We start from the raw sequence: 18,574 nt of genomic DNA on the forward strand, positions 1-18,574 counted from the left end.
ATTTGTTGATGTCTACTTTGGGAATATGTTGGGAATGTTAACAGAAGACGACTACAGATTAAACTGGGTCAACTAGTTGGTTCCCAGATGGAGTGGTTAATTTTTAGAAGCTAAATGTTTCAATGCCTTAGCATAAAGTAGTGCCAGTTATAAGCTAGTAACTTTTAAGAGGCTGGTTAAAGATGAGTGAGCAGGCATTGTAAATATTCTTTGTAATCGAAAATTAAGTTCCATTTAGTATTGTTCTTTGACTTTTTATCTAACACTCTTGTGTGTATCGCCTTCATCAGATTGACTCTGACCAGGAAGCCTTGAGGAACAGAATACGCAGCTTCCAAGAGAAGGTGATGTACATGCTGGTGTCGGTGCCTGAGGGGAATCACATTTCCTCCATCTTCGAACTAGACACAACCACTCTCCAAAGAGGGGACTCGCTTGTTCCAAGGTATGATTTTTCAGCAGGCTGAAGGTCATTTGTTGGTGACGCAGTGTGAGGTTTAATAAGAGTTTGAGAGCTTTCAGGTTTTCATTGGGGCCAATAAAAGGCAATGAGGTGTAAGCAGAGTGGCCATCCTATGAGTGGGGTATTGTTGGAATGGTCCAGCTTTGGTTCAACAGGTTTGGGAGGTTCGAAGTTAAAAACTTTCTGCTAAGTTTTTTTTCTCTCTCCGTGCATAGCTAGTGAACTGAGCTAGTGATCCAGAGGTAGTTGTATGTTCCTTGTGTGAGATGTGGGAAATTTGAGAGACCCCCAGTCTTCCTGATAGCTACACCTGCATGAAGTGCATTGAGCTCCAGCTCCTTAGAGACCATGTTAAGAAACTGGAGCTGCAGCTGGGTGCCTTTGTCTGACAGGCTGTATCACTGTCTGGTATGGAGAGGCTACTGCACAGGACCAAAAGAAGCTGCAGAAGGATGTTAATCTAGTCAGCTCCATCTTGGGGACAAGCCTACAAAGTACTCAGGATATCTTCAAGGAGTGGTGTCTCAGAAAGGCAGCGTCCATTATTAAGGACCTCCAGCAGTGGGGCATGCCCTTTTCCCATTATTACCATCAGGTAGGAGGTATAGAAGCCTGAAGGCACATACTCAGTGATTCAGGAACAGCTTCTTCCCTCCTGCCATCTGATTCCTAAATGGACATTGAATCTTTGGACACAACCTCACTTTTTTTAATATACGGTATTTGTTTTTGTACTTCTTTAATCTATTCAATATACGTAATTGATTTACTTGTTTATTATTATTTTCATATTATTTATTTTTTCATGTTTCTATAAGATCTCCTCTCATTCTTCTGAATTCCAGCAAGTACAGTCCCTGGTGACTCAATCTCTCCTTGTAATCTAACCCCCTCATCCTTGGAGTCAACCTGGTGAACCTCCTCTGCACCACCTCCAAAGTCAGTATAGCCTTAAGTTAAAAGACCAGAACTGCACACAGTGCTCCAGGTGTGGCCTCACCAGTACCCTGTGCAGTTGCAGCATGACCTCCCTGGTCTTAAATTCAATCCCTCTAGCAATGAAGGCCAACATTCCATTTGCCTCCTTGATAGCCTGCTGCACCTGCAAACCAACGTTTTGTGATTCATGCACAAGCACTCCCAAGTCCCTCTACACAGTAGCATGCTGCAATTTTTTTTACCCTTTAAGTAATAATTTGATCTTCCATTTTTCCTTCCAAAGTGGATGACTCCGTATTTACCAACATTGTACTCCATCTGCCAGACCTTTGCCCACTCACTTAACCTATCTAGATCTCCCTGCAGACACTCTGTATCCTCTGCACAATTTGCTTTTCTGCTCAATTTAGTATCATCAGCAAACTTGGATACACTACACTTGGTCCTCTCTTCCATATCGTTTATGTTTATTGTGAACTGTTGCAGGCCCAGCACCAACCCCTGTGGCACACTGTTCACCACTGATCCAACTCTGCTTTCTATTGGTTAACCAATCCTCTGTCCATGCTAACACATCACTTCCAACTCTATGCATCCTTATCTCATGGATAAGTCTTTTAGGTGGCAGCTTATTGAACACCTTCTAGAAATCCAAGTAAGTAACGTTCATCTGTTCCCCTCTATCCACTGCGCTCATTATATCCTCAAAGAACTACAGTAAGTTTGTCAAGCAGTACCTTCCTTTGCTGAATCCATGCTGCATTTGCCTGGTAGATCCATTTCTTTCTAGATCCCTTGCTAGTTCTTTAATGATAGCTTCAAGTACTTTCCCAACTACAGATGTTAAACTAACTGGCCTATACTGCCTTTTACCTGCATCCTGTTTTGAACAGTGGCATGACATTCACAGTCTTCCAATTTGCCGGGACCTGCCTAGAGAATTTTAGTAAATTATCCCCAAATCCTCTACTATAACGTTTGCCATTTCTTTCAGGACCCTGGGATGCACTTGCTGTGTCATGCCTTGAGCCCACAATCTTCTGATCTTTTTAACAATGTCTTGAGATTTTGGAGATGTCCCTTGTCATCCTTACTGGTAACAATGATGTTCCCCAGGTAACACTGAGTACCTGGGCAACATAGTCTGTAATACAGGTGCAGTTGGTACTCCAAAAATAAGCCTATTAAGACCACTATAGTGATAATGCCCTTTGAGTGTCTATCGTGAGAAACAGTTTGGACTCTTCCATCTTCATCTGTAGGTAGGTCTCAGCTAAGTCCACTTTGCTGAAGTGTTTCCCTCCAGAAAGGTTTGCAAAGATATCCTCTATCCTGGGCAGAGGGTACTGATCTACTTTCAGTACTGGGTTGATGGTGACCCTAAAATCACCACAGATCCTGACAGATCCATTCTTCTTGGCTACTGGGACCGCTGGTGTTACCCATGGAGGCCACTCCACCTTGGAAAGTAATTCCTTCAGCCTGCACATGATCCAGCTCTTTGGCTACTTTATCACTGATGATATAAGGAACCAGATGGGCTTTCAAAAAGTAGTGTGTGACATTTTCATTTCATACTATTTCACCCTTGATATGTTTGAGTTTTCCATTGCCATCCTTGAGCACTGCTGTAGCCTCATGTACTTTCATTTGACTCTATTGCAGGGGATGTGGCATGCAAATGGTGGGTGAATCTCCAATCAAGTTGTAGTTGTCTCAGCTACTCATGTCCCCACAATGCTGGCCCTCCTGTTTTTACCACATACAAACAAGCCCAATGTGGCTTATTGGTTGTTGTATTTCAATATTACAAATGTCATTGCCACAGGAGTTATCTTTTCTCCATTGTAGGATCTTAGCTGGATATCTGCAGGCTTCAGTTCAGTATCTTTGAAACGCCGTTCAGATTCATTTTGTGGAAAGACTGAAACAGCCGAGTCAGCGTCCAATTCCATTTTAATTAATTTGCCTTTAATTTCCGGTGTTAGCCATATACTTGTCTCTGATTAGTTTTAACATTGTAAATCTGAAGGCTTCGCAGTCCTGAGTCACTGTCATCATTATCAGATTCTTAATCAACAGCATGCAGATTAATAATCTTTTTGAAACTTGAAAATTGACTTATTACCTTTATCTCTTCCCTTTGTTGTCCTTTTATTTTTGTCTGCCCATCATGCTCTTTGTATGTGTCTTTGTTACATTTTCTGCAAGTTTTAACTTTAAATTTACTTTGGTCTTTTGTACGAGGGGGTGATTGATAAGTTTGTGGCCTAAGGTAGGAGGAGTCAATTTTAGAAAACCTAGCACATTTATTTTTCAACATAGTCCCCTCCTACATTTACACACGTAGTCCAGCAGTCGTGGAGCATACCCATCTTGGACCTCCAGAAAGTGTCCACAGCAGGGGTGATTGATAAGTTTGTGGCCTAAGCTAGAAGGAGATTAGTTATACAGTTCTCGTTACATGCACATGCAGTTCAACTCTTTGAGTGGTTATGCAGAAAGTTTGAAGTTAATAACTCATCTCTGTCTACCTTAGGCCACAAACTTATCAATCACATCTCGTTTGTGATCCCCTGCCACAATGGTAACACAATTTGTTTGGCCAGGCAGGTTGCACATTGCAATTTTGCTCACACTCAGTTTAATTCATGACTGCAAGTCACGTGCATCTCCATCTACCTTTTCCATTGATACAGCTATTTCAACTGCTCTTTTAAATGTAAATTGTGCTTCAGTTAAGAGCCGTTTTTGAATGCTTTCTTGTAAGATTACACAAACTAAACAATCTCTCAGTGCCCTTGACTGAACTGACAATGCTCAGGCAATCTCTTCAATTCAGCCGCGGAAGATGAAATGGGCTCCTTTTTCTTGAGATTTAAAAAAAATTCATTTACAGGATGTGGGTGTCAACAGCTAAGCCAGCTTTTACTGCTCATCCCTAGTTGCTCTTGAGAATGTGGTGATGAGTTGTCTTCTTGAACCGCTGCAGTCCCTGACATGTAGGTACACCCGCAGTATTTTAGGAAGGGAATTCCATAGTATTGACCCAGTGATAATGAAGGATTCCACATATGAATCCTAGGGCATTCTGCAGTCAACAATGGTTTCAGTTCTAATTGCTCCTGCATTACTTTCAAGATACCAGCAAAGCTCATTTCAGCAGGTTTGGTTGGAGCAGTTACTCTTCTAAATAATTGTATGCTTTTAAACCCAATGCAATCAGCACAACTGGCTCTCGATTCTCATTGACATTTCATTCGCTTCAAATTTCAGCTCAATCTGTTCAGCATACAAAATCCAGTCATCTTTTGTGCAATCAAACAGTCTTTATGATGTAGCCAGCCATTTCTGCTCTTTATTCATGATTATTATCACTCGGACTCACTGTTTATGAACCTGTGAATTTGTCCGTTTCTGCCTTTTTAAAAAAAGTTTGACCGTCTCTCTCCCTTCCAAAGAGCGCGTGCTGATGCTGTTTTTTTTTTCATGCTGTGCTTTGTTTATTAACTCAAACATCTTGCAGCACTTCGTCTCGGGTTCACTTAGAACTTCCTCATCGTTACTGTTAGATTTTATAACTCCAAAACACAAAAATTAATTGAAAGGAAAACAAGGAAGCCAGGATTTCAAGTCTAGCTGCATTTTTATTTTAAGTTAGGCGAGTGCATATGAAGTATGTCACTTATGTGCTTTTGCATATAACCTGCAATGCATTATGTAAACAATAAAGAATGCTTAACCAAACAACGTATTTACAATATTACTCAAATATCAATGAAATATTAAATACACAGTAGTATGACTTATACACAAAGAATGGGTTACACCTTAACCTGAGGGGGGTTAATAGCCATGTAGGCAGGTTTGCTGTTCCTCCGGAGAATGGGAAGCAGAGTGATGGGGCTGAGGATGACACAGTTGGTATACAAGTAGATGCAATGTGTAGAGAGATTGTGAGGAAGGACAGGCAGATGATAGAGAAAATTGCAGTCTGGGATGCGTTGAAGTGTAACATGGGGGCAAAATCGAAAAGGATGGTGAATACTGGAATGAACGTTTTATATTTGAATCAACACAGTATATGGAATAAGGTAGATAATCTTGTGTAATTAGAGATTGGCAGGTGTGATGTTGTGGCTGAAAGAAGATCATAGATGGGAGTTGAGTTCAACATCGAAGGATACACATTGTATCAAAAGGACAGGGAGGTAAGCACAGAGGGGAGAGGGTGGAGTGACTCTGTTGGTTAAAAAATGAAGTCAATTCCTTAGAAAGAAATGACATAGGATTGGAAGATGTAGAATCTTTGTGGGTAGAGTTAAGGAACTGCAAAGGTAAAAAGTCCCTGATGGGAGTTAATACAGGCCTCTGAACAGTAGCCAGGATGTGGGCTACAAATTACAATGGGAGTTGGAAGAGGCCTGTAAAAAGGGCAATGTTTTGATAGTCATGGGGTAGATTAGGAAAATCTGATTGGTGCTGGATACCAAGAGAGAGTTTCTAGAAAGCCAATGAGAAGGCTTTTTAGTGCAGCTTGTGGCTGAACCCACCAGGGAAATGGCAATTCTGGAATGGGTTTTATGTCATGACCCAGATTTGATTAGGAATCTTAAGGTAAAGTAACCCTTAGGAGACAGTGATCATAACATGATAAAATTCACTCTGCAGTTTGAGAAAGAGAAGCTAAGATATGATGTATCAGTATTACAGTGGAGTAAAGAGAATTACAGAGCAGTGAGAGAGGAGCTGGACAAATTTGATTGGAAGTGGACACTAGAAGGGATGATGGCAGATCAGCAGTGGCTGGTGTTTCTGGGGGAGATTCAGAAGGTACAGGAAAAATGCATCCCAAAGGTGATGTAGTACTGTAAAAGGAGGGTGAGGCAATTGTCGCTGATGAGCTAAGTCAGAGCATAAAAGCAAAAGAGAAGGCATATAATGTAGCAAAAAATAATGGGAAGGTAGAGGATTGGGAAGCATTTAAAAATCAACGGAAGGTGACTAAAAAGCCATAAGCTGAGAAAAGATGAAATCTAAAGGGAAGCTACCAATAATGTACATTTAAAAAAAGGATACAAGGAGTTTTTTTCCAGATATATAAAGAGTAACCGAGAGATGAGACTGGATATTAGACTGCTGGAAAATCACACTGGAGAGGTAGTAATGGGGGACAAAGAAATGGAGGACAAACTGAATAAGTATTTTGCATCCGTCTTCACTGAAATAGCAGAATGACAGAAATGCGTTGAGTGTTGGGGCCGAATTGAGTGCCATTGCTATTACTATGAGAAGCTAAAATGTCTGAAGGTAAATAAGTCACCTGGACCAGATGGACTACACCCCGGGGTTTTGAAAGGGGTAGCTGAAGCGATTATAGAGATGTTAGCAATGAGCTTTGAAGAATCAATTGATTCTGGCATGGTTCTGGAGGACTGGGAAATTATAAAAGCCACTCTACTCTTTAAGAAGGGAGGGTGGCAGATGAAAGGAAGTTATAGGACGGTTAGACTGACTTCAGTGGTTGGAAAGATTTTGGAGTCTATTTTTAAGGATAATGTTTCAGGGTTCTTGGATGCACATGACAAAAAGGCCAAAGTCAGCAAGATTTTCTTTTTTTCTAAATTTTTTTTATTGCAACACCAACAAATTACATTCAATACAACCAGTTGCCAATTACATTTTGACTGTTTAACCCAGCCACCCCCCCAACCTTCATCACCATCCCCCCCCACCCCTCTCTCCCCCCATCCCTCTCCCCTCCACCAACCAACTGAATAGTAGTGCACACGCAAAGCATTCCTGTTTTAACAAAAGATCTTTTAAGTTGGATATCAAATTTGTCCACATTAAAGTTGTGTTTGCTTGTGCATCATTCACTCTTGTGGATGAAATTTCCACGTAAGAAATGTACAAAAAACTCCGAAGCGAGTGAGTATTTGAAATATTATGGGGAGGTTTCCAGTGCTGGACTACAATCTTCTTAGCTGCAGTCAGGCCTGCCAGCCAGACTTTGCGTGTTTTTTTCTGTAAGGGAAAGGTAGGGGTCATCATTTAGAAGATGTACAGCGGGGTCCATTGGTAATTTTACCCCCTTTAGTTCAGCAAGATTTTCTAATGGGGAAATCTTGCCAGACAAGCTTGTTGGAATTCTTTGAGGAAATAACAAGCAGGATGGGAAAAAGGAGTCAGTGGATGTTAGTTGCGTAGATTTTCAGAAGATCTTTAATAAAGTGCTGCCATGAAGCTGCTGAACACTAGCATTAGATGGAAAATTGGCTGACCAGCAGGAGGCAAAAAGTGGGAATAAAGGCGGCCTTTTCTGGTTGGCTGCCAGTTACTAGTGGTGTGTCGCAGGGGTTGGTGTTGGGACTGCTTCTTTTCACGTTGCTTGTCAATGATTGAGATGGAGGAATTGATGGTTTTGTGCTCAAGTTTGTGGCAATACAAAGATAGATGGGGTGGCAGGTTGTGTTGAGAAAGCAGAGTGTTTGCAGAAGGACTGAAACAGATTGGGGGAATGAGCAAGGAAGCGGCAGATGGAATATAATGTAGGGAAGTGCATGGTCATGCACTTTGGTACAAGGAATAAAGCTGTGGACTATTTTCTAAATGGGGAGAAAATTCACCAATTAGCGTTCTCATGCAGGATTTCCTAAAGTTTAACTTGCAGGTTGAGTAAGGTAATAAGGAATGCAAATACAATGTCAGCATTTGTTTCAAGGGGTCTAGAATACAGAATGATGTACTGCTGAGGCTTTATAAGGCATTGGTCTGACCTCACTTGAAATATTGTGAAGTATTTTGGGCATCTTAACTAAGAGAAGATATATTAGCATTGGAGAGGAGGTTCAGAAGAATGATCCCGGGAATGAAAGGGTTAACATTTGAGCATTTGCTAGCTCTAGGCCTGTACATCCTGGTGTTTAGAAGAATGAGTTGGGGGGTGGGGGAATCTCATTGAATCCTAATGAGTATTGAAAAATCTGGACAGAGCTGATGTGGTGAGTATGTTTTCTATAGTGGGGGAGATGGGACCAAAAGGCACAGCATCAGTTTTGAGAGACATACATTCAGAATAGAGATGAAAAACAATTCCTTTAGCTTGATGGTAGTGAATCTGTGGAGTTCATTGCCACAGTTAACTGTGGAGGCCAAGTCATTGGCTATATTTAGAATGGAGGATGATGGAGTTTCGATTAGTCGAGGGCACCAAAGGTTACACCAAAGTGTGAAGGCAGGAGAATGGGATTGAGAGGGATTATAAATCAGCCATGATGGAATGGCAGAGCAGACTGGATAGGCCGAATGGCTATGTCTTATGGTCTTCTGATGGGTTAGTGCAGGGGTTCCCAACCTTTTTCGCACTGCGAACTGGTTTAATATTGACGATATTCTTGCGGATCGGCCGATGGGGGGGTGGGGTGTTCAAGTTCAACTGTGTGTGACAGGGAATGAGGAAAGCTGACTCATATCGTTTCCTCACATCTTTGCAGCCCAGTACTGGTCCGTGGCCCGGTGGTTGGGGACCATTGGGTTAGTGGATTGGTTAGTGAATTTCTAATTTCGGGCAAGTTCATTTACAAATCACTTTACAGATTAATCAGTCATGGAAGTGAGTACTTAATTTTCGTAAAATTGTATCTGTATAATTTTGTTGGGCAGAAAGTAGTGATGTAACAGTTTAAAAATTGTGCTGAATATTCTCATTCTGCAGTAATAGTCTTAAGTTTTATTGTTCATAACAGAAATGGGTAGTAATTTTTTTTAGAGTCTATTCAAAGCACACAATGATAAGAATCCTTTTACAGCTAATTTGGTAGACAGTTTGGGCACGAATAAAATGAAAGGTAGACCTGTATTTATATATTTTTCATAGCTCAGGATGGCTTGCTGTCTGAGAGCACACAGCTAGGTATCCTGAGCACCAATGGGATGATCCATTTTCGTTGTCTGATGAATGAATAAACATTAGGCAGGACATCGTAAAGCACTCTCTGGTGCATATTCCACTATGTTATCTCCTTCAGAAGGTTTTGATTTAACATCCCATCCAAATTTGTCACCTCTTAGAATGTGATATTTGATGAATGTTTTTACTTCAGCAGGAAACATATTGTATACGTTTGCCCAAGACATACAAGTTTTAATTTTGCGTGACCATCAAGCATCTTTTATTAAGCATGAACTTAAAGAATCAGTAATTAAAATACACTTGCATGTTCTACCACGTATTAAGAAAGGCATAAAATATTAAAGTAAATGTACCATGTAAATGTGTATTTTGAGTTGCTCAATGATTTTGGCTGTAACTCAATTTTTTTTTTATCAAACTGCAATTATGGTGGTGAATTTGTGGCATTCATTGTTACACTGCCCTTGGAGACCAAGTCATTGAGCATATTTAAAGTGGAGGTTAATACATTCTTGGTTAGTCAGTGTGTCATAGGTTATGGTGTGAAGGCAGGAGGTTGGGTTTGAGAGGGATCATAAGTCAGGAATGGTGGAGCAGACGCAATCAGTCAAATAATCTAATTCTGCTCTCATGTCTTATAGTCTTATTAGTTTTTGATTTGCATTTAGCTTTATATGGTTAGTTTACTGAACAGCATCATCTTAGCTATTTGTGAAATTGACAGCAAGATTCCCTGGTTTTTCGTGCTGAGTGAGTTTTCATTTTTGTTGCTATGGGCTGGCAAACCTCTTGCACAGTGAGATGTACTTTGTAGTAGGAAGCTCAGCTAATAAGAAAGAGTATATCATTGTGTAATATCACAAATGATCTGATTGATATACCTGGAAGCCAAATCGTTGAAGGAATTTTAACCGTGAAGAAATTGTTTAAACGACCTCTCAATTTGCCTTTTACCCAAATCAAACTGAGTTTCATGTAATATTCTAACTAAAGAAGTTACTTTATACTGAAATCTCTAAATGTGTGAGATATCTTGATTTAGTCATCAAACTAATCTCTTTTTCATTGCAAAAGTGTTTGGTTTTTGGTATTGGGTGCAAGAAACATGTCTGTTTTGTAATACTCATCTCTTGCCAATTCATGAGAGTGTGATGTTTAGGCCACAGGCACAGGATTTAAAGCAAGAAATTGTTTTATTCAGTTACAGATATCTATACCTTTGGCAGTCTGAGTACAAAAGCACTGACATTGTGTACTGTATAGTTTGCATGTGAACTGTTGCCCTAGTTTATCAATCAGAATACAAGCTGCCAGTACTACAAACTGAGGGGGAAACCCAGATAAGGTTGAGCATCTCTCCTGGACAGGTGCTTTGTGCAGCATGGCTCAGGACTGCACAACTAGGGCAGTGAAAAAGAGAACACTCCTTCCCAACACAGTAAAGGTTTTCTCACATTCACAAGACATGTAACAGAATACCTTAATACATTGCTACTGAATCAATCCCTGTAAAATCAAACTACAGAGGCATTTAAAGGAAAAAAATATATAGGTAATGTGCAAAGATTAAAGTTGATGCATGTTCTTGAAAGAATTGATTTTTAGCAAATCCTAGGGAAAATGTGTTCAGATGCTGGAATTCTAAACAACACCCACCAAATGCTGAACCTGCTGAAGGATCTCAACCTGAAATGCCAGCGGTACTTTTTTCCATAGATGCTGCCTGGCCTTGTGAATTCCTCCAGCATTTTGTGTGTTAAATATGATGACTATTACTATTTCTGCCTTCAACTTTGCTCTATATTATGTTGCACACTATATTGTGGTCTGAGGTGAGGAAAAATTTCAACTCATGAAATTTCGGTTCGTAATAGTGATCTGTGTTCTTTAACGGTACTGCATTCTCATGTCAAAAGTTCATGCACTTTCTGGAATGGAGGCTCACGTAGTATAACAATGGAAAATCAATCACAGTAACATAACTTACTGGTATCCAACTGAGAAGCGTTATCCTGAAACTGATTCACAATAATTTGTCTTGAATTTTTGTCTTATTCATTTTCATTCGCTAGGAGTTAGATCTCCTGTTTCCTTAAGCTTCATGTCTGAAATTTCCTCAATCAGCCTTTTTGAAGTATTTCACCACCCCCCCGCCCCATTTCAAGATGCTCCTTTTTGTTTGTGCTTGAGTGACGAGGTGTTAAATTCTGTTTGTTAACACTCTGATTTTGTGCTTTGGTACATTTTACCGCATTAATATAAATGCTTCAACTAAGAGTAAGTGGTCAAATGACGACAAGATATATCTGACATCTAACTTGTATTTTAGGAACTCCTATGTGAGACTACGGCATCTCTGCACAAACACATGGGTTCACAGCACCAATATTCCTATTGATAAAGATGAAGAGAGACCAGTTATGCTAAAGGTAAGTTTGGATCAAACATTATTAATATTAAGTCATTAAGTTGTGGGCTAACTGACAATGCTGCCACCTCTCCTTCCTCTACAGATCGGCACCTCTCCAACTAAAGAGGACAAGGAAGCATTTGCGATTGTACCTGTTTCCCCCGCTGAAGTAAGAGATTTGGACTTTGCCAATGATGCCAGTAAAGTGTTGGCCTCAATAGCCGGCAAGCTTGAGAAGGGCACAATTACACAGAATGAAAGGCGGTAGGTGACATCCCTTTATCACACAGCTAACAGGTGGCCACACAGATTTACCTTGCAAGACTGGGTGTAAACACCCTCCCATCTTTTTATGCGATTACCACGCCCCCCCCCCAAAGTTTATGGCAGTTGTAAGGGTGTCAATCTGGAAGTATTGTAGAAGTCCTTTATAAAGCAACATTTGCATTTACTAAAATAATTTTACAGCATTAATTAAAACTCCTTGGTTATTGCTCAATGAAATTTAAGCAGGGATATTTGGATCATCCTGAAGATGAGTATTTTTGGAGATTTATGGGAAAAATGTGGTCATTGCTATGTAACACCAGCAAGCAGGGGACATCGGCCCTTCTAATCCACATACTTGCTCTTGTAGTGGTATTTTTTCAAGATCTATGATGAACTGGATGTCATTCTGAGCTGTTTGCTCTCTAACTTGTTCAGCAAGCTTCTCTTAACCAATTTTGTCTTTGTTATTAAAAACGAAGATAATTTGTGGGTATGAAGGAACAAGTGCAAGAAACTTTTCCAGAGTACTGTTCATACCAATTGGTTGACAAACTATTGAAAATCGTTACTTTTCATTGCATTTTAAGTCAATAAAACCTCGCTTTCTGTAGTCCTGCTTTGTCAACATTCCCCATTGTCAATTGTTTCTGATTTGAGTTGGAATGACTACATCCCAATCCTGAAAGAAAAGCTAACAATGCTCATAAAAGCACAACCTCTTCTCTTGTGCTTCTCAAAGACACTTCAGTGTGGGTGACTGCCACCCTGGATCAACATGCTTGATTCCTAACTGACCTTTGAATTTGAGCTATGATAAGGTTCTTGCCTACCAGTAATGCCTAGTACTCATATTTCAGAATGTTGGTAGCACTGGTAAAGGCAATATTTATCACCCACCCTTACTGCTCCTGAGCACAGTTGATGGTTGGGCTATTTTGAAAGATGCTTTGAGTTGGCTACCTTATTATGGGTCTCTCGCTGTCTTTCAATGTCTTTACCTTGCTATGGGGTGTATGTAGGCAACGATAGCACATATCCACTCCTGAATGTCATGCATGAGTTAGGTGAATTTTTGCAATTATCTGTAGTTTTCTTTTAGCCAATTAGAATTGCAGTCCATAAGTCCTGGACCAGCCATCAGTTATGACAGGGCTTGGGCTTATATGCTATTACAGGCTACAAAACAAGGTCTGACAGTGTCAAGAAAACCATGCATCCCTTCCCAATGAACTTTAAATGCATTCTATCCACATATTGAACAGAAGGGGATTGAAATGTCACCAGCCACCCCAATGAACTCCAATGCCCTTTGACCCACCCCAATGACCTCCAATGCCCTTGAATTGTGTGCAGATCAGCTGGCGGGGGAATGTGCTGACATTTTTAACCTCTTCCCTGCCTCAATCTGAAGTTCCCTCCTGCTTTAGGGAGAGCACTGTCATCCTGCTACTTAAGAGAAACAATGTAATGTACCTTAATGGCTACTGCCCATTTGTTCTGACATTAAAATCGTGATATGCTTCAAGAGGCTGATCTTGGTGCACTAACTCCAGCCTCCCAGACAAACTGGACCCACTGCATTTTGCGTACTAGTGAAGCGGGTGTATGGCTGATGACATCTCCCAGCCTCTAGAACATCTGTACAGTGAAGGCATTTACATTGACTAGAGCTCTGTCTTCAGTATTACCCCAGGCAAACTCCTCACCAAAATCCTAAACCCTGGGATTGAACACTCCCTTTGCAGCAAGTCCTTGACTTCCTGATCAACAGACTGCAATCAGTAAAGACAGGCAGCAACAACTCTGCACAATTATTCCCAACACTGATGTTCCACAAGGTTGTGTCCTCAGCCCCCTGCTCTACTCCCTGTACACTCACAACTGCATGGTCAGAATCTGCTCTTGCTTCATCTACGGATTTGCAGATATTGCCACTGTAGTGGGCCATGTCTCAAATAATAATGAGTCAATAGAGGAAGGAGAGATAGAGCACATAGTGAGATGGTGTCATGAAAATGGCCTTCCCTCAATATCAACAAAACACAAGATTCAAGTTGGGAAAGGGTGCAATTCACATGCTCCTGTTTACATCAATAGTTTCAAGTTCCTTGGAGTGAACATCACCCAAATCCTATCCTTGTTCAACCGTGTTGATGCCGTGACCAAGAAAGCTCAATGTCTCTCCCTCCACAGGAGACTGAAGAAATTTGGCATTTCCTCTTCAATCCTCACCAATCTCTATCGGCTTACCATAGAAAGCATCCTATCCTGATGCATTCCAGTTAGGTGTGGCAACTGCTCTGCCCATGATTTCACGAAACTGAAAAGATGTTAACAGAGCTCAGCGCATTACAGAAACTATCCACCTATCGGTGGCTTCTTGTCTTTTCATCTCGCTGCCTTGATAAAGTAAAATCACATTCTCCACCCACTTTAGACATTCTCTCTTCTTCCTCCTCCCATCAGGCAGTAGATACAAAAATTTCAGAGCACAGGGAGAGCTTCTATTCCACTATAATGAAACTGAATGTTTCCCTTTTGTGTAAGATAGACTCTTGACCTCACAATCTATCTTGTTGTATCCTTGTACCTTACTGTCCATATGTACTGCACTTTCTCTCTACTGTAACACTCACCAATTTATTCTGCACTCGGTTATTATTTTACCTTGTGCTGCCTCAACGTTCCTTTGTAATGAATTGATCTGTGTTGACAGTAAGAATTTTTTTTACTGTTTCTCAAGACGTGATAATAAATCATTTTGCAAACTTAGATTAGAACATAGAACATAGAACAGTACAGCACAGCACAGGCCCTTCAGCCCACAATGTTGTATCGACCCTTAAAGCCTGTCTCCCATATAAACCCCCCCCCCACCTTAAATTCCTCCATATAACTGTCTAGCAGTCTCTTAAATTTCACTAGTGTATCTGCCTCCACCACTGACTCAGGTAGTGCATTCCACGCACCAACCACTGAGTGAAAAAACCTTCCTCTAATATTCCGCTTGAACTTCCCACCCCTCAAAGCCATGCCCTCTTGTACTGAGCAGTGGTGCCGTGGGGAAGAAGCGCCGGCTGTCCACTCTATCTATTTCTCTTATTTAATTTATTGATTTAATTTAAATTCCACAGCTATCATGGTGAATTTTAAATCTGTGTCTCTAGATTGTTAGAATAGATCTCATGGTTCCTAATTGTTGTTTCAAGAATTTATTTTTAAGTAGAGATTTATGAAAGAAGTTGTAAACCAGGATCTTGAAGGAAATCACCTCTAGATTATTTGTGGTGTCACATGCTAGTCAGGGTAGGAACAAAGATAGAACAGATGAATATGTAGCTGTAGAACTGGTAAAGGGGGCAAAATTTCAGGTCAATTTGTAGTTATCTAGCAAATGGAGGGCTGGTGGGAGAACAGTTAGGAACAGTGATGATAACTTTGTTTTAAGGTAGTTGTAGATCAGGATTAGTGTGGATCTTGCAAAATTGGAGCAGGTAAAATTATGAAACTATTAAGCAGGACCCAGGTTGAATTAATTGGGAGCATCTGTGTCTGAGCACTTTAGTTGTGGAGGGTGTTGGAAGACCGACTGCACAGAGTATGGGTATGTTGCAATAGGAAAAAAGGACACGGATGGCAAGGTAAGGGAACACTGATGTTGAGAAATGAATTTGGTCAAGAGGGAAAAGGAAGCCTTTATAAGGTTTAGGTAGCTTCAATCTAAAAGAGCTCTTGAGGTTTATAAAGAAGGTAGAAAAGAACTCAAGAAGGGAATTGGGAAAGCCAGGAGCGCAATGAAAAGTTCTTGAAAACTAGTATTAAAGAAAACCCCAAAGAATACTATACATAAACAGCAAGATGATAACTAGGGATAACTTAGTGATAAAGTTGAGAATATGAGCTTGGAGTGACAGGATATGGATGAGATCCTAAATGAGTGCCTTGTATCAGTGTTCACCAAGGAAAAGGATGTGGAGGATCAAGGAAAAGGATGTGGAGGATAGGGAGATCAATATGGAGTGTGCTAAGGCATTTCAAGACAAAGGTGGGAGTAGTGTTGGGTCTCCTATAGAGCATTAAGCTGGATAAGTCCCTAGGGCCTGATGGGATATAACCCAGGTTATTGAGAGAGGTGAGATTTTTGAGGCTTTGCCCTTTTGTCCCCTCTAGCTAAGGTCCTGGAGGGATGGCAAGGAGCTAATGTTATTCCATTATTCATGAAGGGAATGGCGATAATCCTGGAACTGTAGAACAGTGAGTCTTGTGTCAGTGGTAGGGAAGTTACTGGAGAGAATTCTTGGGACTAGGCATTTGAACATTTGGAAATCCATGGCAAACTGTGTCTTACTAACTTGATTAAGATTTTCAAGGAGGTTATGAAGATAGCTAAAGGTAGATTCATAAATGTTGCCTAAAGGGATTTTAGTAAGGCATTTGACAAGGTCCCTCATGCGTGGCTCATCCAGAAGATTAAGATGCAGGGATCCACAGTGAACAATCCACAATCCACAAATGGATTCAGAACTGGTTTGCCTATAGAAGACAGAAGGAAGTGGTTGATGGAACTTATTTTGGCTGGAGGTCTGTGACTAGATTTTATGTATAAATTAAAAAACCTGGATGAAAATGTACTACAGATGGGTGGGCTAGTAAGTTTACAGGCAAGATGATGATTAGTGCTATTTAGTGGCATTGAAGACAGATAAGTGATGCAGTAGGATACAGTTAGGGAAATTAAAATGTAAGGGGACAGTATGCTGTTAATGACAAGACCCTTAACAGTGTTAAATTATAGAAGGATCAGAGGTCTAAGTCCGTACTCTCTGTCTGTGGCTCTACAGATTGGGTGGTGAAAAATGGACACATGGCATGCTTCCCTTTATCAGTTGAGGAATTGAGTTCAAGAATCTGGGTGTTATGTTACAACTTTATAATATTCTACTTGGTCTGCTTCTGGAGTGTTGCATTCACTTCTGTTTGCCCCATTGTAGGAAAGGTGTGGAGGTGCTGGAGAAGGTGCAGAAGAGTTTTACCAGTTTGGTCAGTATTAGAGGACGTGTGTTATCAGGAGAGGTCAGGGGGACTTGGGTTGTTTTCTCTGAAGTGGTGGAGGCTAAGGGAAGGGCCTGATGGAGATCTGAGATAATGAGAGGCCTAGATAGCCAATATTTTTTCCCCAGGGTTGAAATGTCCAATACCACAAGACGTGCATTTGAGGTGAGAAGAGCAACTTCAAAGGTGATGTGCGAGACAAGCTTTTTTAAACACACAGTGGTGGGTGCCTGGAATACATTGGCAGGTGGTGGTGGAGACAAATACAATAGAGTTGGTCATGAGGCTTTTAATAGGCACTTAAATGCATAGGAAGTGGATGGTTATGGATATTGTATAGGCGGACTGCATTTGCTGAGTTGGGCATTTGATACTAATTTAATTAACTTGGCACAACAATGTGGGCTGAAGGTCCTGTTTCTGAGCTGTACTCTTCTATGCAAATAAAATTGATAGTTTTGCTAGACTTGTTTACGAATCATCAGCCTTAAAAACAGAAAAACTGAAGTACACTTTTAGTTTGACAGCATTGGCAAAGGGGGAGAAGCAGTTAACTGTTCAGGTGGAGGAATCTTGCTCACAACTGGAGGTCTTGTTCTCACTTCAGTGAAGGATGTTTAGCTTGTTTCTGTGCTGCCTGACGTGCTGTGTATTTTCAGGATTTTCTGCTCCTGCTTCAGATTTCTGGCAGCTGGATTTGTCTTTTGGTTGCAGAAAATGAGTTCTTAAATAACGTCAACTAAAAGTGTGGTTTACATTTTTGAAAAAGTTGCACGCTGATGTTAAATTTCCTTATTGGAAGTAGTTTAATCTGCTTGCTATTTCTGTAGTTTATGCTGCCTGGCATTTTATTTTAAGACCTGTATCTTAAACAGATTTGTTACAAAGCTTCTGGAAGATTTGGTGTTCTTTGTTGCGGACGTTCCAAATTCGGGTCAAGATGTGCTAGAAGTGGTGATCAATAAACCAAACCGGGAGCGACAGAAACTCATGAGAGAGCAAAATATTTTAAAACAGGTGAGATATTGTGGAAGTTGGGTATTCTCCAATTCTCTTCAAAAGTCAATCTTGCAAATAACTTTTAAATGGATTAATCTATACAGAATGCATTTTTTATATAACTAATAAATATTGTGACATAAGGTGTGTATCTATAATCTCATACTCTCTCTATTCTGACCCTGGTGTGATGCTTCCTTGGGAGCTGTCATTCCAGGACACTGATTGGAGTAGCTGTCAGCTTGAGGAACTTTATAGGCTTTGGAAAATGGGATCTGTTTCTGGCACAGTCATTTGGAACAGTTACATGAAACAGTAGCGATGAACATGCACTTGTAGCAACCTTTGCCTCTACCTCAATAGAGTTATGCATACAAGGTGTTGTATGCATAACTCATGGTTAACAAACAGCAATTCTTTTGAAATTTTACCAGGTTTATTGAAACCAGGCCCAACTATGGACCTGATCATTCTACTGCTGAGACTCCAGACCTAGTAAGCTTCTGAGTTCCCTTGCAAAATGGTT

At 40.6% G+C, this 18,574-nt stretch overlaps 1 protein-coding gene across 9 annotated transcripts in view; it reads left to right on the top strand.

Annotated features, from left to right (window-relative positions):
• The window catches only part of LOC134356755 (inositol 1,4,5-trisphosphate receptor type 1), a 552,079-nt gene that overhangs the window by 181,559 nt on the left and 351,946 nt on the right, over nucleotides 1-18,574 (top strand). For all 9 annotated transcript variants that reach the window (XM_063067855.1, XM_063067853.1, XM_063067854.1 and 6 more), the window contains exons 12-15: nucleotides 291-445; nucleotides 11,647-11,746; nucleotides 11,831-11,991; nucleotides 17,925-18,066. In XM_063067855.1, the coding sequence (XP_062923925.1) occupies nucleotides 291-445; nucleotides 11,647-11,746; nucleotides 11,831-11,991; nucleotides 17,925-18,066 (558 nt within the window). The remainder of the gene's footprint in view (nucleotides 1-290; nucleotides 446-11,646; nucleotides 11,747-11,830; nucleotides 11,992-17,924; nucleotides 18,067-18,574) is intronic.

Source organism: Mobula hypostoma, chromosome 15 (assembly GCF_963921235.1).
Source record: "Mobula hypostoma chromosome 15, sMobHyp1.1, whole genome shotgun sequence".
Taxonomy (NCBI): Eukaryota; Metazoa; Chordata; class Chondrichthyes; order Myliobatiformes; family Myliobatidae; genus Mobula; species Mobula hypostoma.